Source organism: Zootermopsis nevadensis, unplaced genomic scaffold (genome assembly GCF_977971745.1).
Source record: "Zootermopsis nevadensis isolate Lab colony 2312 unplaced genomic scaffold, Znev_1.0 Znev_ptg000017l, whole genome shotgun sequence".
NCBI lineage: Eukaryota > Metazoa > Arthropoda > Insecta > Blattodea > Termopsidae > Zootermopsis > Zootermopsis nevadensis.
Genome location: NW_028259149.1, coordinates 17953966 through 17975441, shown reverse-complemented (window position 1 = coordinate 17975441; position 21476 = coordinate 17953966). Strand labels below are relative to the sequence as shown.

The window sequence follows — 21476 nt, the reverse complement described above, 5'->3', positions numbered from 1 at the left end:
CCTATTTGTAAATGGGTCAATAATCATAAAAAGTGATTGTGAAGACTGAATTTGGTAAATTCAATGTACAGTCTGTGAAAAATGGTAGTATAATTCAATGGCTTAATAGCTGTTGGTAAAAATAGCTCAGTTTTTAATGAAATATATTAATTTGATGCAGGATGGAGATTTTGAGGAACTGAATGTTGTGGATGAAGTGTTTTGTAAAGGAAGACAGACACCACTCCTGATAGGATCAGTCAAGTCTAACATGGGGCATGCTGATCCGGTGTCTGGACTGTGTTCTGTTACGAAGGTCATCATTGCAATGGAGAATGAAATCATTCCACCAAACCTGAACTATTCCAACCCTAGGCAAGATGTCGAGGGACTGATTGCCGGGCGGCTCAAGGTAAGTATTTTATTTGGATGACAGAAGCGCGTCTTCGTCTTAGTGGTCTTTATGTTTATTGCAGATAACAAACCTTGTTGGCATACAGTTAACGTTTGTCTTTGCGCGCCTCATCTTACATGTGTGATCCAGCTGACTGCATCACAATGCCATATTGCTAATCCGTTGACCATCAGAGTTAAGTCCCAGCCGCCAGCTCCGTAGTATGGGGCTTTAAATTCCTTAGACCCATTTGGTAGAGGTTAATACATATTTATATTTTATTATTAAATGTGTAATCTCACTTATTTAAATCTTTTGTAGACTTAAACTTTGACATATTCTTTGGAATGGACATGAAATTTGGCTGAGTTAAGGATCCAGTAGGAGGCTGTTATGAGAGACTGCAGCTTCTCAAGGACTCTGTTCAGTGGAGTTTGTTTGTATTTATACCTTTCCATCGTGAAATTTCTGTACAGAACTCAACATTGTGAGCTTGCACACTGCGGCCGGTGTTTTTATATGGCTGTTATGTGTCGTAGGTTGTGACTGAGAATTTGCCCTGGAATGGCGGCCTTGTGGGCGTCAACTCATTTGGATTCGGTGGGGCAAATGCCCACGTTCTGCTGCAGTGGCATGAGAAGAAGAAGGTAGATGGTGGGGCTCCTACTGACTCCATTCCTCGACTTATTGTCGTGTCTGGGCGCACAGAAGAGGCAGTTGATATCATCCTTACTAATGTAAGTAGGTCTGTTGTCACTGCGTCATGCTGCACATTCTGTGCCTGGGTGATGTTGTGAGGGGGATTTCTCCATGGGTCTTCCTCTGTGGTTGCATGGGATCCTATCTGGCTGTGTATTTGCTGCCCAAACAATTTTGTACACAGAAATGCATATAGATTTTCATGTAAGTGCCCATTATTGTTGTCCAATTTTGACTATAATTGGACTTAATTGAAAAATCACTACTTACTAATCTTTTTTTCTTGTGGGTGTTGGGGATTTCAATTCCTAAAGTGTGGGATATGTAAGTAAATTTTAGTCTGTGATGTTGCCGCTATCTGACTGGTGCAGCAGCTGGCCAGGCTCCGAACCACAGTAGGTGCCTGGTTTTCTTTACTCTCCCAATGTATTTTATCTATGACGCAGATGAAGGCTTCAACCTGTGAACGTAAATGTATTCTGCATTCTCACATGTTGAATATTTCCTTGATTTTATTTGTGGACAGCTGTTTTTGAGAAATTGAATAACATTCTATTTGCATGAAGAAGTTTTTATTGAATTCTGTAAGCTTGTATCATAGCCCATATGTATGTAGATTTGGCTGTCGGGTGCAGTTTTTGCTTTGGAAATATTCAGTTTCTACTTGTGATTTGTCTGTAAACTTGAAAGTCTGTTATTAAGTTTTATAGTTACTGCAGAGCATTAGATAATGATTTTGATCTTTGTTCTTAGTTTGAGTCGCAGCCAGTGGATGCGGAATTTGTGAGCCTGATGCATGATTTGCAGTCTCTGGAAATTGCTGGCCACACGTACCGTGGGTACTCGCTTCTCACTCATAATGAAAGGACGGTGAGAAGTATTAAGGTGAGGAAGCAGCCCAGCACTGACATATCATCTTGATAACAAATTACTTTCTAAGAAGTTAATACTCGTTCTTCCTCTCCTTTCATCAGACCTAAATGTCCAATACCTGTCGTTTTCCTCAAGGATTCCCTAACAAAATTCCTGGTTTATTTTATGGTATTTCCACATGCATTATGCACTATTTCATATGCCATTTGTTATTCTTGGTTTAATTTGGGTGTTCATTGCCTAGGTATAACTATTATGTACAGTTCTTACTATGTTTTTCTGAAAGTTTGCTAATTTAAAACACTGTTTATTTTAAAATTCTTTGCATGTGTATCTGTTTATCCCACTTGTAAGAATTAACATACAACATAACTGAAAGTATTAATATGTATAATTTTCATGCCCGTCATAATATGGTGCGTGATTTATCTGTTGAAATGGTCATTCTGTATTTGCGTATAGATGTATCTGTTTTCTGAGTTAGTATCTGTAAATTGTCTTCAGAGTCAAAGAAGAAATAAGTAAATAAGAAGGAGCAATTTAAGGTAGCATTAAAAAGATACTTAATTATACACTCCTTTTACTCTGTCAATGAATTTACGTTGTTTACAAATAAGTGATAAATTTTTCTTGTGTGTAATGGGTAGATTTATTTGTAACTTATCATTTCTGTAGGTGAATACTTTGTTTTGTATTATGTGAAATTTATATAAAAGTACAAATTGTACTTTATAATATGTATTGTATTATTATTATTTTTATTATTATGACTTTTTCCACATCCTATTGTCATCTGACTGTCTTATGGATCCATGGAATGTAAATAAATTATTTTTATTATTATTATTATTTAAGGAGTGTGTTCAGAACATCAGTTTTTCTTCTGATAACCTCATACACTGCTTTGTTCTCAGTTCTATCCAGGAAGCAAACGACCTGTCTGGTTCGTGTTTACTGGGATGGGTTCGCAATGGCCAGGTATGGGGAAATCTCTCCTCAAACTGCCTGTTTTTGCAGCGGCCATTGAGAAGTGCCAGCGAGCTCTGAAGCCTTGCGGTGTGGATGTTCTCAATATCATCACGTCTGATGACCAGGGAATCTTCGATAATATTCTCAATTGCTTCGTGGGCATTGCAGCCTGCCAGGTGAGCTCAGTAGGAAGATAAACTTTGTCATATACCCATTGGAAGAATCTTTATAGCGAATAATGCACGTAGCCGAAGAACCACCTGAACCCAGAATTTCCATGTCTGATCTGCAAAGTGATTGGCTGTTAGCTAGGATAAGATTCCTGATGGGAACAGTGATTTTTCTCACTGCTACATTATTCACACCTTTTCTGGAGTAGGATTGGGGGGGGGGGGGATCCAACCTCAGATGCAAGAAGGATTAGGAGCAGTTCTAATGGGGACAAAGCGGCCATAGCATGATACTAATCAGTCGCCTTTATCTAGTAACAAGGTCTTGAGTGTGTGAATCTTTACCTCCATGCACCCATAACTTTTTTATAAAATAAAGACATATGCTAGAAGTTGAATAGCGCTTAATATCTTCAGCACGTGTGTTTGTATATTTTTGCATGATACTTCTCAGCTTCTTTGATAAGGTTTTGTATGGAAGATGTATACATGTTACTATTCAAATTATCTTTTGAACCACACTGGTCCAGCTGTGCTTCCAGCAAATGGACAATTTTTCTTCTGTCCCGTATATGAACTCGTAAACCATTTGTTTTGGTTCTAACGAATCTGAAAATACGTAACCTGCACTGAACCAAGTGAAGTATTTATTGAACTCCGCTGATCTACCAGTTTTACCAGCGTGCAGAGATAAACATTCCACGTGATCACTCGTTTGATTACCAGTGGTACAGTTAATGGCAGCCTCAAATTGTGAAGCAAACCTCACGCTGAGCCCCGTCTGTCTGATGTAGATAGGGCTGGTGGACATCATGAGATCAGTGGGCATTGAGGCCGATGGCATTGTGGGCCACTCAGTGGGGGAGCTGGGCTGCGCTTACATGGACGGCTGCTTCACGGCAGAGCAGATGGTGCTGGCGGCATACTTCCGTGGTCTTGCATCCCTGGAAACAGAACTCATCAATGGTTTGATGGCTGCTGTTGGTAAGTCTGCCTGCTCACAATTTTTCTACCAGGTTTTTTCCTGTTTTGCCAATTAATGTACTATATACTTGATTTAATTGCATGTACAGTATTATGTGAGCTGTTTAAAATCTTAAAGTTTCATACACTGATATATTTTCCTCCTTGTGTACTTATCTCTTGCATTTGAACATGCGTCTGAACTGCATGTGTGTGTGATAGATTTAATTTTCACGGTTATGTTGACACATGACTTGAGTGGGGGAGACATCAATGTGTATGAAGTGTTGGTGGAAAATCTCTTGGAAAACATGGAATACTGAAGGTAATATGAATGTGGATGTTAGCTTTGAGCGCTGCACCTCCCGGATAAGAAGAAGAATAAGAAGTTCTAACTGTTTTGGCAAAGATATTTGATGGAACTGGTTCAAAAGGTAAGCTTTGGTATTAACAGTGTTTGATCTTTGGGTTCTGTCTCTAGAGAGTTAGTGAGGCAATTGTTTTGTGGTTATTTCTACCACTTCGTATAAGGAAATGATAAGAAAACAAGATGATATTGGAGTAGTTATTGTTAATGAGCAAGGATCTTGCCTTTGAGGTTTGGGAGCTGAGGAGGCCAAGAAACTGTGTCCTCCTGATATCGAGGTGGCGTGCCATAATGGATCTAGCTTCTGCACACTATCAGGACCAGCTGAGTCCATGAAGAAGTTTGTAAAAACACTGCAGCAGCAGGGTGTGTTTGCAAAAGAGGTGAACTGCGCCAATATTGCATACCACAGCAGATACATATCCTCAGCTGGGCCTCTCCTGCTCAAATATTTGAAACAGGTAATGTCTGTTCACTTTATCTTGACACACTGTTAAATTAATTTACTAAAACACCTGTCTAATGTTAAACATATTGAAGATTAAGATACATATTTTCCAAATTCTTGTGTTCCTGGGAAAAGATAACATAAAGTTTATTTTAGGGAACAAAGTTCCAAAAAATGTGAATGTAATTGATCTGGGTTAAGATGGATTCCAGTGATAGGCTTTTATGATGAAGGATTTGTTGTTTGATCAATAGGTTGGCTGGTTGGCCAGATATAAGTTTTGGTCTTACATGGTGAGAAAAATAACTTTTAATACAGGACAGAAAGGAAAATATTTTGACTTAAGAGAATTGAAAATGGTGAAAATTGCATGATGGCAAAGTTGTCATAACCCGTGTTCAAATAAACTGTCTCAGTGGAGCATATTTCTTCTTGGGAAGCTAATAGTTTTCTCAGCTAGGCAAGAAAGTCCTTGCGCCTTGTGGAACCAGATAGTTCGTTTCTGTGTTCATAAGAACCCACCATCAGCCCCTATCCTTAGCCATATGAATGCAATCCATACCCTCCTATTCCACTTCCCTGGGATCCATGATTCTTTCATTTTAAATGCAGCCACAGTGTTTAACAACTAGTGCGGGTTTAAACACCAGCTGTAGGTTTAAACAGAATAAAAATGCTCAATACATGCTAATTGCTGCAAAGTATATGCTTGTTGTGTTTTAAATTCACCTAAATGAATGACACAAGTGTATTTTAACATTGGGTTTGTAATAGACTGAATAGTATGCTGGGCATAAGTCCATGGAGACTGTATTGGTATATATTGATTGGCTTAGGTGTGTTTTTATGTATGCAGCTGATCCCGCACCCAAAGCCTCGGTCTTCTCGCTGGGTGAGTTCCTCAGTGCCAGAGAATGAATGGAACTCTCCATCAGCAACACACTCATCAGCCGAGTACCACACCAACAACCTGCTCAGCGCAGTGCTTTTCGAAGAGGCGTCGCGACACATCCCACATAACGCCATCACCATCGAGATTGCTCCACATGGTCTCCTGCAGGCCATCTTGAAACGATCTCTCAACAAAGGCATCACCAATATTGCCATTACACGGCGAGGCCACCCTGACTGCACCGAGGTCCTCTTCACTGCTCTGGGAAAGTACGTATCTTCTTACATTTGGGAATGAAATCCGCAGGAATTTTGGTGTGATAATGCAGAATATTTTGTTTTTTGGTAGGCATTAGACTGTGTTCTTACTTACAATATCTAATATTTTTATAGAAACTTCATTATTTTATGATATTTTAATTATATTTGCTGTATGTGAATGTAACTTCATGGTGTGTTTAAAATTGTGAAAGTGACAGGCAAGGAAGGAAAAAGTGTCTCTTACTGTTATGTATGACAGGTTGTTTGAGCTGGGATTGCAGCCACAGTTAGCAAAATTGTATCCATCCGTAGAATATCCAGTAAGCAGGGGAACCCCTATGATCTCACCACTGGTACGATGGGAGCACTCTCAAGACTGGTTCGTCATGAAATACATGGTTCAGGTAATGTCATAGTTTTGAATTAATCACCTTAACAACCAGGTCACACAAATCGTAGGAATATATTTGTCACATGAGATACAAAGGTGAATTGAAGATAAGAAAGATTACTGTGAGATTATTCCAAAATTATTTTGAACTTGCCAGTCAAAGAAAATCGTCCTTATGTCTGATTTGGCTGTGCACTGAAATCTTCTCAGGCGACCACACAAGAATGGAGTTTAAATCCAACGTTTTGGAGACAGAGACTGAGACAGTCTCTAAAACATTGGATCACAACACAATTCTCACCTGGATTAAGAGACTTTAAATCCTACATCTGACTTACTGTATTTTCTATTATCTCCTTTTTAAGAAAGAAATATAATTTATTTTTCTTCTCCCTTAGAATTCAACAAAACTGCATCACTTTGTCTCATTCTTATTGTAAGAACATTAAATATCTTATAACCACTTCTTGTATCATCTGCTTCATATCTAAGCAGAATTGAGTCCTCTTTTCTCACATGAGTTAATTTGTCTCACGTGTGAATTCTTGAAGTTAATGGCATTTTCATTCTTGTTCCATGCAGGAAAAAGTAAAGTCCAGTGGTGAGCGATCTGTGAGCATCACTCTGGATGATATGGATATGAAATACTTGTCTGGACATGTTATTGATGGAAGAAATCTATTTCCTGCCATGGGTTACCTCGTAAGTCTGAGAATATATTCTTTCTTGCAAATGTTACAAAGATTTTAGGTGTTGATGAGATTATGGCGAAGTAGTAAAGAGTCAGTCATGTTTTCTTTAATCTTTTGTTACTGAATCTGCTGTACCTCCAATTTCTGTTTCACTGTCACAATTTTCGATCCACCTCCTGCATCATAGCACTGTATTGCTGTCAGGTACCTTCATTTTAATGCATAATTTGCTCTTATGTAGGAGCTTGTCTGGGAGTCGATTGGAATTATGAACAGTCAAGTACACACTGAATTACCTGTTGTGTTTGAGGATGTACAATTTCACAGGGTTACCAACATTCCCAAGGAAGGTATGTATCGTATAGTTCATCATGCTTCTTCTGCCCTGGTTATTAAGAACATATTTCCTGATAATGGATTACTGTTATTTTCTGACACTATCTCCACGTAAGTCCGTGTCCTGAGACAGTTCACTCAGATTCATATCTGCACTCCTATCTGCTTCCATAGCATTAATTTTAATATTATCTTCCTGTGTATGTTCTAGATTCTCGACTATTTTCTCTTTCCACGGAGTTTCTGAGTAAAGAATTTCTTTTTACCACTTAATCTTGAAAGCCGACTAACCTCATATCTAATGGGTACCAGGGTCTATTCCTAGGGGTAAAGCGCAGTCAGGGCGTGACGCAGACCGCTCACCCTCATATATTTCTGAGGTCAAAGATATACCTCCTCTCCCCAGAAGTGCCTACATGGCATGTAGCGGGACAGCTTTACTTTTTGCTTAGAATCTAAATGTTACTTTATACATCACCCCTTCAAGTGCTAATGCCGAAGTCGTGTTATTACAGGTAGCATAGAATTTGCTATTATGGTGCAGAAAGGAAGTGGAAAGTTTGAGGTGTCTGAAAAAGGTACTGCCATTGTGAGTGGTACAGTGCGAATACCTGAGAATATTTCTCATGAAATGGCTTCTCTGGAGTCATATGAGCCAAACAGTATCAACAGTTGGCTTGAACTTTCATCAGATGACATATACAAGGAGTTACAACTGCGTGGGTACAACTACCAAGGGATCTTCCGTAGCCTTGTTTCTTTGGACAACTTTGGTGAGTATTGTTCACATAAAGTGCGTAAAATGAATGTATAATGGAACACAGTACTTGTTCATCTGCGTTTTCACTTGCTTCATTGCAGATGGGAGATACATGAATAATTACCAGGAAATTTTAATTTTGATTCATATTTTTCAAGTTTAACTCATACTTTATTATTATTATTATTATTATTATTATTAAGTGTTCTGTCTTACGACAAGTCCATTGCTCTGCCCAAAAAGAGCTCTCCAGTTGTCCCTATTCTCGGCTTCTCGCTTTAATTCCTGGAACGTCATCTTCTTTCCTTGTTTAAGGTCGTCGGTTAGCTGCATTAATCTTCTTCCCAGTCCTCGCTTTCCTTCAACCTGGCCTTCGATGATATCACTCAGTAACCCATTCCTTCTCATAATATGTCCCAGCCAGTTAGCTTTCCTTCGTGTAATCGCCTGCAGAATGCTGCTTTGCTCGTTGGCTCTCCTCAATACTTCTTCGTTGGTCACCCGATCCGTCCACCTGATCTTCTCTATTCTTCTCCAACACCACATTTCGAAACTCTCCAGGTATTTCTGTTCCTTCTTCCTGAGTGTCCAAGTCTCTGCTCCATACGTAACACTTCACTAGTTTCTTCTTCATCTCCAAGCCCAACTTGCTAGTGAGAAGTATCCTCTTCTTGACGAAAGCTGCCTTGGCCATGGCTATCCTTGCTTTTACTTCCTTGGTGCACAGAGCGTCCGTCGTGACTATGCTTCCCAAGTACTTGAAATGCTCCACATTCTCCATCTGTTGGTTTCCAATTACAACGTTCAATGGTTCTGCTCTCGGTGCTTCATACTTTATATCAGTCTAAAATTGAAGTTTTTCATATTTGTCACAAACTGTTAATCATACTTAAATTTTAAATATAATGCGAAAGGCAGACCTCACTGAGGTCTACAGTTTTTCTTTGAAAGATCATTTGATATGGTTTATATTTAATGAAATACAATTTAAAAATCTGTCCTCATAAATATACGTTATTCAAAACTTATCCCCTTTATATGTTTATTTTGCACTGAGTGTAATGCTTCAAGTCTGAATATTTTTCCTGTGTTGTGTTGCGTTTGGCAGGACAAAAAGGAAAGATCTCCTGGAGCAACAACTGGGTAGCATTCATGGACAGCATGCTGCAGGTACATTTGCTACAGGATGAGAGTCGAAGTCTGCTCGTTCCAACGTCAATCCAGAAGCTTACAATAGATGTGAAACGTCATCCTGCATTTCTCCATGCATTGGGCGATGCGAGTGAGAAACTGGGTCAGTGTCAGACATTAATGCTTTCTTTGGATTGTTACCGTGTGTGTGTTACGATGCCACGTAGTCTCGCAGGTTTTAATAAATACTTCGTAGGAACCTTTTGTGTCCATCTTCACTACTTAACTGAAGGTGAAGGCGGTATGTTTCTCCAAAATGTTGGTAACTACCTACAAGACTAAGTGGCATCATACTTCTGGAGCCCACAATCCAGATCTTCTCAAATTTCATATTATACAATGTCTTAAATTTAGAATGATCTGAGAGAACTGTTTTTGTGATATAAACTTCTCATGCAATCAGCCACATAAATCTTAAGTGGGAGTCCAGATTGTTTGAAATATTCTTTATCTTTGTCATCCTTCCCTGACAGTAGTATGGGTATGGTCTCTGAAACATTAGACTGTCTCTAGAGTGGATTTAGCTAATTACCCGAGAACATATGTTATAGTTAACACGAAAGCCTGAATTTTTATAAGATGCGTATTAATTATGATGTAAATATGCTGTGCTGTTACCGTATGTTACGAAATAGATGTTTAAAATTTGTGGTTCAGAATCTACCTACACTATTCCAATACAGCTTATACCAGGTGTTTAGTATTTTAGTTTCCAATGAACTCTGCAACTGTTAACTATGCTTGTTGACAGTTGCGCCAGTATGTATGTATGAGAAGATGGGCATCATCAGATCAGGAGGTGTGGAAGTGCGAGGGCTCAAAGAAAGTGCCATAACTCGGCGGAGGAATGCGGGCAGGGCTGTGCTCGAGAAATGTGTGTTCACACCCAATGTGGAACCTGTGCGCCTTGATTTGCACAGTGCACTGAGGGTGTGCACTCACATCGCTCTGGAGAACAAGCCTGGTGCCCATGTAAAGGTGGTGGAGCTGCACAACGAAGGCACTGCACTTCTGTCACCTGCCGTGGCCGCAATCATTGCAGATCTTCCACTTATAAAGGCAAGTGGAATTCTGTCTCAAACTGTGTGTCGCTGGGTTCTCAGGCTTATACTTCATAGCTGAGTTAGATGAATCAAGTCTGAATCCTTTCATCATATTTCTGTATTATTCATAGTAAATTTAATGTTCTACCTATGCCTCACTCTGTTCTGAAACACCCTCAGTTTGTGTTCTTCCCGGCATATGAGAGACTAAGTTTCGTGGCCATACGAAACAACGGACACAATTATAGTTTTGTATATTTTGCTCTGTTTGATTCTATGCTAGGGAATATCTGCTTCTTCTAAAATGGTAGTGATAATTTTTTGTGGAAGGGTCATAAAAACAAAGTTCTGTTCTCGTGTGCAATGTGTCTTTCTAACCGTAACTACAGCTTTAGGACTTTGCATGCTGCTATTATGTTTTTATTCTCAGTATGAATAAAGGATTTGGAACTGAAGCTTTGAAACTTCTTAACTAAAATTTGGAACTCTTTAAAGCAAGCCAATTCTGACTTATCTTTGCACATGTTATACATTACAGGCAAAAATAACAGTCCTGGCAAAGGCAAGTGACCGATTGGAGGCAGACTTGAACAAGACGGGGATCAAGGTCAAGGAGCACGAACTAGAGAACGAGCAGAACTGCACACTGGTAATCGCTTCGAACATCCTGCCCCATGGACAACTGCTGCAGACCACTGTAAGTGCCCTGGCTGATGGGGCCTGCATCCTGACTCGTGAGAAACTGGAAACCAAGACCACGTTCACCAATGGCGTCAGGCTCGAGGTTGTGTTTGAGAAGACTCTCAAGGATGAGAAGTTGCTCTTGCTCAGGAAGGTAGTGGCACCAGTCAGAGTTTTTCTCAATAACTAACTTGCACTTAGTATACCAAGTTTTCAGTCCAATCATATGAATGTGACCTTTGAAAAGTATATCAATTTGTGCTTTTAAAATGCTGGAAAAGTGATAAATTGCACACAATTGATATGTGGCTTTAAATAAACCAAGAAACACTAATTTTTTTCCACAAGGTGAATAATAAAAAAGAATTCCAGTCGGTCCAAAAGTGAATTAAGGATCTTTGGTTAGGTAACTGATTTCATGTGGTAATGTATTGTGTTCAGGAAGTGTAATGCCTGTTGCAGGGAGTGGTCGTGGAAAATCCAATTGTGATCCATATAACAACTCACAACTATGATTGGCTGCCACAAGTACAAACTGCCATCGGTAGTAATTCCAAACGTCACATTATTCTTGTAGCTCAGGGTGAACCACTCAGTGGCATTGTGGGTCTTGTGAACTGTATCCGCAAGGAGCCTGGATGTGACTTTGTTAGGTAAGAGACATTGTATTTGAATGAGGTTTGGCTTCCACACAGTTGTGTAGATGTTCCTGTGGGATGAAGCATAATCAGGGCATGAGGTTGAGTGCAGGAAGGAACTGTCCCTCCTCTCTCCCCTGTATGCCTACACGGCACTTTCTTTGATAGCATTTTATTCCTTTGGAATCAAATAAGCAGAAGATTCATTTGAGTATAAGAATTATGTAAGATTTTACACATATTTTTCAGGTGTTACTTTATTCCTGATACCTCAGCACCCCCATTCGATCTGAACTTACCATTCTACCGGCAACAGCTGAGGAAAGATCTGGCTGTTAATGTATACATTGATGGAAAGTGGGGGTCATACAGACACCTCCCCCTGGACAGCTGTGCTACTGTCACTGTGCCACACGCCTATGTGAACATCATGAGACGAGGAGATCTCTCCAGTTTCCGGTGGTTGGAGGGAAATCTGGACCCTGACAGGTGTGGGCTAACTCTGTACAATAATGTGGTTGCTGGCTACGTCATCAGATTAATGTCTCTCATTTCTACCAGACTACACGGAAAAACATCCCATAAGACAGCCATCTCTGTCTCGGTTATAGTGTTGTGTTTAGGTGTCTTTGCATTACAAGGTGGAAGTAGCCAAATAGTACCAATGGGATGGGGCTACATTTTTTCCTGATGATATTGTGGTGTGCATGGTGGCCATAACTGGTAATACACAGCATAGGCCTGGCATGGAAACATGGTGAGAGCATAGTATTTCCCAGTTTTAGAGTTTTCTTATATTTGTCGGAGGAAAATCATGCAGAAAAATCTAACCTGGATGTCATTTATTCTGAGCATTTTATCTATGACTTGGAGGCCAATGCCTTACTTCATAACCTTTAAATTTGTTTGAGGGACTTCAGATGGGGATTATACTGTATTATCACCTGAAAGATTCCATTAATTTAAAACTACTTTTGTTGGAATGAGTTGATTTGTATTACTGCAAAATTGTATCAACTGATAGGTTAACTACTCATGAGTGTGATGCTTCAGTGTAGAGAATCATATTTTGTAAAATTTGGTATGTTACAGCATTCAGACAGAACGAATTGAGGAACTGGTGCATATTTATTACTCTGGTGTCAACTTCAAGGACGTGATGACAGCAACAGAAAGGGTGACTTCGAAAGCTCCTAAGGGTCAGCTGGATCTGGTGAGAATAGATCTCGTGCGTGAAGCTGAGAATAATTGACAATGCTGAAGCAGGCTGTTCTTACCACATTATACATTATATGAGTTCTTTCTGTTTATACTTATTTGACTCCCTAATTAATTAACTAATAAACTTTCCACATTTTGTAGAAGGATGTGCCATGCACACTCTGGTGTATTTCTGTCTGTTTTGGAGAGTATGCATCCATTATGACATCTAATTCTGTGACACTCCATGACACAAAAAATTATGTATGTCAGAGAGTAGATGAAACTCCAGGTTATTGATTTTATTTACTTGTCGTGCAGAGTTTTTGCTTAAGAAATTGATAACTGCTAACTCAGTCAAGAAATTCCCTTCTATTGTGGAACATGAATGTTCATTACCATGCTCACAAGAGCCCACCACTCATTCCTGCTCTTAGACAGTTGATTCATCTTCCATCTGCATATCCTTTTTTTTTAAGATCCAATATTATCCTCCCATATGTGTATATTCTAATAAGTGGTTCTGTTCCTCCAACATTCCTACAAAACTTTATGCCATCATAACCCAGAAACCCACCATTCCACCGTGTGATGGTTGTATAGTTTATAACATTATATTGACAGTCATAAGTTTGAAATTCACACTGTTTTCTATTATGTTAGGACAATGTTCAAGGGTTTGAGTTCTCTGGGCGTGACCAGAAGGGGAGTCGTGTCATGGGAATGGTACCTCACGGGGCTCTAGCCTCTATGCTGCTGGTGGACAAGGACTTGCTATGGGATGTACCCAAACACTGGACACTAGAAGATGCAGCTACTGTGCCTCTTGCCTATGGAACTGTGAGTTTAGATAAGTAAAGTTGGGGAGATTTATTTCACAAATGAGCGGAGTAGCAATACCCATATGATTAATTTTTGCATTTGTTTTGTGCATTACATACAAGGAATGTGTAAAAGTAGTAGTAACTTAAAGCTGTTAAGTCTCTGTATGTTTCATTACAAAAATTAAAATGATGGTCAATCCTTCTGAAGTTTTATCTTGACAGTTCCATTAATTTGTCTTATTTATACTCTGAATTAACACAAAAGGAGTTTCACAGACGTGTGGGCTATATTTTATTGACTCATGTTCAAGAAATCTGCTTAACTATTGTGCACACATTAATCCCAGAAAGATAAAATTATCATCACTATTATCACCAGTATCTAAAAGGTATCACTTTTAGCGTTGTTCTTGTGTGTGAGTCTTGGAGAAAGAGAAGTTGTTATAGGTGACTGTTCTTAGCCATTGAAATAATTTCACAAAATTTCTTCACCTTCTGAATAATATTCTTAGAGATTTAAGCAAGTTTAGTGTACAAGTGGAAGCTTATTGCTTTGTTTTGCCATGCACAGGCTTACTATGCACTGGTGATTGTTGGTAACCTGAAGAAAGGTGAGTCGGTGCTGATCCACTCAGGCAGTGGGGGCGTAGGCCAGGCAGCCATCAATATCTGTCTACACACAGGATGTACAGTGTATACCACTGTTGGTACACAGGAGAAACGGGACTTCATCAAAAAGCAGTTCCCGCAGGTATCTGAATAGCCCATATTTTTACTTACAGAAACACCAGCCTGTTCAGGCATAGGCTGAAGGGGTCAGTAAGACCATGACTTCGTTCATCTGCCACCACCGAATTGAAGGAAAGTGTGGCTCCATGTGCACATCATGTAGCGCGTCTACAGTGCCCACTCGGCGTCCAGCATTAATTGCTCACATTTTTTATCCCCTCCCTCCATTACGTGTGTTACCAGTTTCAACCTCCTTTGATCATTAATTTCGTTACATATATGGCTGAAACATTCAAATACAATTTTCAGTATTTAAAATGTGGTAAGGAAGTAAGATTTAAAGATTTGATTAGGATATGTCCTCCAGCTGTGAATTTTACTTACAATATCTTTCTTTTTTCTTAATATGTTCTCTTCTGCATCAGTTAACTGACCACAATATTGGCAACTCTGAGGATAGCTCCTTTGAGCAACTTGTCAGGTTGGAGACATTTGGTAGAGGTGTGGATCTTGTTCTCAACTCCCTTGCTGAGGAAAAGCTGCAGGCCTCGGTACGCTGCCTTGCCCCTCGAGGACGATTTCTGGAAATTGGAAAATTTGACCTAGAGAATAACAACCTCCTTGGTAGGCTGTTTTTCATTAATTTATATTTCTAGTTTTGTGAGTGTAGCTTAGTTTAGTTCTGTAGGATGGCACACTGGTAGAAAATGTCATTCATGCATATACTGATTTTAAAGTGATTTTATTTCACCAGCTGTAGTTTAAGTTCTTAATGTTATTTGTTTCTGTTATTGAATCACAATATGTAGGCATGGAGGTGTTCCTGAAGGAGACAAGTTTCCATGGAGTTATGTTAGATGAACTGTTCACTGCATCCTCTGAGTTTAAGAAGAAATTATGTGACATCATGACTGAAGGCATAGCTTCAGGGGCTGTACGACCGCTACCCAGGATTGTGTTTCCCACCACTGAAGTGGAACAAGCACTCAGGTTTGGTTATGATGGAGACAAGCTTGTAAGATAGTTTTTTTTGAGAAAAGGAGATTATATAAAAGCAGGTAGGACTTAACTTTTGACACAAGTCAATCAAATTTATTTTGTTTAAATTTCAAAACTATTGATCTAAGTCTGATTGAATTTAAATGTGATTTATCCAAGTGTTGAAGACATTCTAAGACAAGATCACCTTTGGGATTTATTTATTTGAAAACTTTGTAAACACATCAATGTTAATATAAATTATTATTTTTGTTTTATGTTTGTAAGAGATAACGGACTGAGTGTAGCTTATCATCTAGAAGGGTTAATGCTTCTTTCAGAAATATATTACATTAGAATTAAAAATTATGTAGGCACGTGTAGTATGTCACTGTGTTGCAGATACGTGGCAGCAGGGAAACACATTGGCAAAGTTTTGGTGCATGTTCGACCAAAAGAAGACAAAAGAGTGTTTGTGCCAGTGCCGTGGCTCATGCAGGCTTATCCACGGTACTTCTGCAACCCCAGTTACGCTTACATTATTACAGGTACTCAGTTGTCTTACTGTATGCCCAAACAAAACTGAAGGCTAGATTCTTTCAGAAAGTCAAACACCATCAAATACAAACTTATGTTTATATAAAATTACTTTACTTTCTTAAACACGTGTTTTTCGCCTCGATTACCCATTATCATAGGTTCATATTTTATTAAATATGTTACAAAGTTGATCATTTCCTGCATTGGTTTAAAGGATTCTATGAAGTTATGAGATTTTTTAAATGGAATCTAATATTAAAACATCTTTGTGTTAAGATATTGTAGATGCGTCATATTGTGATTTATTTAAATAGTATTAAAAATATATTAAAATTAGCCGTCAATCACATTGATTGACGGCTAATTTTAATATATTTTTAATACTATCTTTGTGTTAATGTGATTGTGTGTGTGTGTCTGTGCACGTGCGTGCATGCGTACTCATCCGCTCACGTATGTGTACATTAAAAGTTCTCTGAAGAACTTAAGACATGTAATGTTTCTTAAATGTTCATTGTATATAGAAATTGCTTTTTATTGTGTATGCATTGTTTATATTGTATTATATTACACTTCAGCCACGGTTTTTCCTCGTTACTTTGAAAAAGGCTTTTCTTTTGTTGTACATATAGTTTAGAATCTCTGTAATTTCAGTCATCATCTTTGTCTTTACTGCAACTTACATTATAACACTGATAATTAAAATCCATTATCTGTGTTAATTATTACTTATTTACAGTTTGATTTTTACCTTTAAAATCTGTTGTCTGTCTTAAGTCACATGAAAGTTTGAATTTTGTGGAAGAAAATTTATTGTTACAGTGCTCAGAACTATTCTGTCAATAACATTCAGAGGTTGATATGGTATAGCATTATATTGTGTTTTTATACTCCATAAAGTTTGTGAGATTATGGATGCCAAAATGAATGTGAAATTATGAGATGTATAAACAAAGTGTGTCATTGTGTTTTATGCCGTCCACTGTTTAAAGAGAAGCGCATAGGTGGAACAGTGTTATCACTTTCAGGTGGTCTGGAAGACATTGGTCTGGAGTTGGCTGACTGGCTGGTGTCACGAGGCGCTCGTAAACTGGTACTAACATCTCGTGATGGCATCAAGACTGGTTACCAGAGTTTACGTGTGAGAATATGGCGTAGCTATGGCGCGACAGTTGTCATCTCTCCAGCTGACATTACCACAAAAAGTGGTGTAAGAGCTCTGCTGTCACATGCAAACAAGCTGGGGCAAGTTGATGCTATATTCAACCTGGCTGTGGTACGTGTTAAGCTTGTTCATGTATGTAAACTTCCTGGTTTGTGGAAAATGAAATAACAACAGAATGATGACCATTAAAATTGTTGAGAGCACAATTTATACATCCAGTGTGTCACACAAAGAGTCGGCACACAAACGAAGTAAGGTACTTGTTAGTAAATTCTTTATGTATCCTTAGTCTGTTCCATTAGTTTGTAAGGAAAGTGCAGCTTCTGGTTTGGTTATGTCCGTTGTAGTTCTCTGTAGCTGTGAACACACATGCCCTTGCCTTTGTATGTACGGCCATGTGTCTGTATGTTCCATTCAAATAGCTTCTGAACAGTGTGTATAATGTGAATTTTCATGGTTTTTTAAGTCACTTAAATAATTGAACAAAACATCATGGTATATTGTAGGTGCTGCGAGACAAACTCTTGGAGAACCAGACTGAGGCAGACTTTGCTGCTTCTGCAGGACCCAAGGCAGTTGCAACGCATCACCTGGATGCGCTGTCTCGCCAGATGTGCCCACACCTGCGTCATTTTGTGGTGTTCTCCAGTGTATCGTGTGGGCGTGGTAATGCTGGGCAGATGATCTACGGCATGAACAACTCCGTCGTGGAGCGCGTCTGTGAGGCCCGTGTCAGAGATGGGTTACCAGGTCTTGCTGTACAGTGGGGCGGTGTTGGGGATGTGGGGTTGGTTGCAGAGATGCAGAAGGAACAGCAAGTTATTCAAACAGGTCAGTTATGCTTTGGAAATGGATTTATATACCTGGGTGCACATTTATTGTGATGTGAAGTAAGCTTTCACCTGATGCTAAACCTTAGAAATAAAATAGTGGTACAGAAAAATATACATAGCAGGCCATGGATGAATGATTACCAACCAACGCTTGCCTATTACAGTAAAACCTCTCTAACTTGAACACTCACGGTTCCACGATAATGTGTCCAACTTACAGAGGTGTCCAGGATAGAGGGAAAGGGGAAAATCATCCTTTCAAATTGTGGTGTAATGACAATGTGGTAATTGTAGAGTATTATGGAGCCCTTCCCAAAAAAGGAAATTTTTGATAAGAAAAATCAAAATTTTTACAAATTTTGTTTTCACTAAATTGAACTTGCATGGATAAGCTTAAAGGGACGGGCACCAATACTTTACGTTTACTGACAATGTAATCTATTTACTTACATAACCTAACTACTGTAGGCTCGCTTGAATTAAGAATTAATGACAATAATAATAATCTTTTGAAACCCACTCTCGTGGTTGCAATGTTCATGTATTTTTTTAATTGTACTTACGGCATTAGCTCTACATATGATGTCACTTATTTCTTGTAAATGATGTGTTCAATGTGTCTTACCCTCAACCATAAGATTATCCTCAGGCAGAAGGCATTCATCAGTTAGAAATTCAAAACAACAAAATACTAACTGTAAACGTTTCCCATAAAAGCATTGAAGCTAAGTGCATGAACCTGTCCAACTTACAACAAAAGGGGTGACCAAGTTTCAGGATAAAGGAGTGTCCAAGATATAGGGTATTGTGGATATGTAAAATTGTAGGATATTTGCCGGTTCCAATTACAAGTGTCCAATGTAGAGGGGTGTCCAACTTGAGGGGTTTTACTGTACATAGATAGATTTTGGCACTTTAATGTATATTTTTCTGAAAGAATGACTGGAATAATAAAGGAAAAACGAAACAGAAATAACATATTTGTTCATAACACTATGTTTTGTTTACTGAAAGGCAACACTGTAATATTTTTGGTTTTAATTTTTGTTTCATCTGTGGTTTGCAGGAGGCACACCAGCACAGAAGATTTCATCCTATCTCGAAATGCTTGATGTATTCCTGAGGCAGCCGTGCCCTGTAGTCGCGAGCACGGCTGTAGCTGACAAATCTGCAGGGACTGGTGGATCTGGCGATGTAGTATCTTGTATTGCCAGTATCATTGGTAAGTAAGAAGTGAAAAATGTTAAGTATGACAATTTTTTTTTATGTTGCATAAATTTTACATCAGAAACTTCACAAATGATCTTGAATTCCTATTGAATTCACAGGTAGATTAAACACAGAACTATATGTAGAAACATATATGTTGTCTGCCCTTCTTTCTTCATTCCTGTATCAGATTAAAGTTATGCTCTTTATTTCTAAATTTGTATAAAAATATTGTTTTTCTTTCTGATACTATATGGGCATTTTGAGGTTCAAGCAGTGGCAAATTTGCGGATGACTGGTTTTAGAAGCAAATGGTTCTAAATGTCATAGTACTGATTACTTTAGGATTAATGCTTTGAGAAAAAATGCATGCTGTTGCAGGATCAGATTAGAAAGGATGCAGAAATTATCTGATTGAATAAAGTCTTGTGTCATCCCTTAGCATGAGAGACAAATGCCATCTCAAATGAAATATTACTGTCTTATAGTAATAGGGATTCTTATGGCAGGTATCCCTGATGTGAAGACCATTTGTCTGAACTCCACATTGGCAGAGCTGGGGTTGGACACCATGACAGCTGTGGCGATAAAGCAGACGCTGGAGCAAGAGTTTGAATTATATCTCACACCTCAGGAAATCCGTAACCTGACTTTCTCACATCTTGAGGAGCTGTCTGCAAGCAAGCAGCAAAATGGGGAGGAACAGCATCCGTTAGAAGGTTCCCATATTTTTTTGTTTTAAGGTGGAAGTTATATTTAGAAATATGATTAGCTGAATATTGAGAAGTAAGGGAAATCATAGTGAAAATACAAATAGAATAATTCAGTAAAAGTAAAACATAAGAAATATGATCTCAACTGAACATATGGCACGAAACCTAACTTTTCTGTGTATTTGCCGCCACTTTAGTCTATTTTGGTTAATTTTACACAAAGTGATATTTTTAACCATTTTATGGTTTAGAAATTCATAATTAACTTTCTCTGTGTACAATTACTTCAAGTTTAAGTCTTTACATTCTCTTTCTGTATTATTGATATTTACGCTATTCTCACATCCATCCCTATGTCTAGTCATCAACTACTCATGAAATTTCGAAAGTTTTTTTTTTTTTTGTTCACACCATGTATGCAACATACTTGGTCATCTTATCGCTCGTGATTTAATTATCGAAACAGTATTAAATTAAGAATGTAATTTATGAAGTTCCTTGTTAATAATATACGCTTTATCTGTTTTCCTGTTATTTCATCTCTTTTAGGTGAAAACATTCTTCACCATTTTCTTTACAAACACCCTATGTTCTTTATGAGCAGCAGGCCAAATTTCTTACCCTTACATATAAACAGGTAAAATTACTGTTTATTGTGTTCTTTAAGCTTTGTTTTATTATAATAAGCCAAGTATGTAAAAATATTCTAAACTAAATGTCACATATACAATGTCAAATGTTTTATGAGGATCTTCAAAATGAAAAGGGAAAAGTTGTTAGAAATTCTGATACTAGAAACATGTGTTCATTAATATAATTTCTGAAATCTTTTGTGTTTGCAGCTGCATCTCGTGATGATGAAGATCTTGAAGGACAGCATTTGTTGCTGCGTTTGATAGGAGATGAGCCATCTGCATCGTTGCCTGTTGTGCGTCTGCCATCGGCAACTGGAATCGGGACGGACGTAGAAGATGAGGTGAAGGCTGGGCCAGTGCTCTTCATGTTGCCTGGTGTCGAAGGTGTACCAAACATCTTGAAACCTCTGGCCAAGAATCTCAAATACCAGACAATATGCCTGCAGCTCGACTACAGTGACCTGGGACACACAATTGACCACATGGCAGAGACCCTCCTGCCAGTATGTATAATGTGCTGATGGAATAACTCTTCCACTGCTCCTTTAAATAAGCACATTTTCATGTTTGAAATTAGAGGTCTTTTTTTTAAAAAAATTGAAACTTTCATTGTCTAAGCAAATATTAGCTCTTTCTTGTATGCTCTATCCTCCCATCCATATGTAATGACCCTGCACAGAACATAAGGATTTTGATTCAATTTGGCAAATTATTTTCCATCTATATTTAGGTCTGTCAGGCAGTCTTTTTTAATGTTGTTGTCATATGTTTCTGTCATGTTATCCGCATGTACTGCTCACCTGATCCCCATTATAACCACCCTAACAGTACAAGGTAAATACAGTACAGAGAAAAGGTTCAGTGTTTTAAAACAGTACGTGGGATCACACGAAAAACTTGTCTG

General features: G+C 38.5%; 1 protein-coding gene across 1 annotated transcript in view; it reads left to right on the top strand.

The window, feature by feature from the left end:
• LOC110834624 (fatty acid synthase-like) overlaps positions 1–21476 on the top strand; it is a 43143-nt gene that overhangs the window by 5321 nt on the left and 16346 nt on the right. Inside the window, exons 7-33 of the mRNA XM_087350709.1 lie at positions 161–391; positions 913–1110; positions 1826–1957; positions 2860–3090; positions 3879–4068; positions 4646–4875; positions 5719–6023; positions 6274–6418; positions 6988–7107; positions 7339–7447; positions 7949–8206; positions 9302–9487; positions 10136–10443; positions 10966–11262; positions 11571–11761; positions 11996–12235; positions 12839–12959; positions 13610–13786; positions 14342–14521; positions 14925–15123; positions 15309–15489; positions 15880–16025; positions 17046–17293; positions 17689–18013; positions 19082–19237; positions 19734–19943; positions 20780–21075. Of these exons, the coding sequence (XP_087206835.1) occupies positions 161–391; positions 913–1110; positions 1826–1957; positions 2860–3090; positions 3879–4068; positions 4646–4875; positions 5719–6023; positions 6274–6418; positions 6988–7107; positions 7339–7447; positions 7949–8206; positions 9302–9487; positions 10136–10443; positions 10966–11262; positions 11571–11761; positions 11996–12235; positions 12839–12959; positions 13610–13786; positions 14342–14521; positions 14925–15123; positions 15309–15489; positions 15880–16025; positions 17046–17293; positions 17689–18013; positions 19082–19237; positions 19734–19943; positions 20780–21075 (5610 nt within the window). The remainder of the gene's footprint in view (positions 1–160; positions 392–912; positions 1111–1825; positions 1958–2859; positions 3091–3878; positions 4069–4645; positions 4876–5718; positions 6024–6273; positions 6419–6987; positions 7108–7338; positions 7448–7948; positions 8207–9301; positions 9488–10135; positions 10444–10965; positions 11263–11570; positions 11762–11995; positions 12236–12838; positions 12960–13609; positions 13787–14341; positions 14522–14924; positions 15124–15308; positions 15490–15879; positions 16026–17045; positions 17294–17688; positions 18014–19081; positions 19238–19733; positions 19944–20779; positions 21076–21476) is intronic.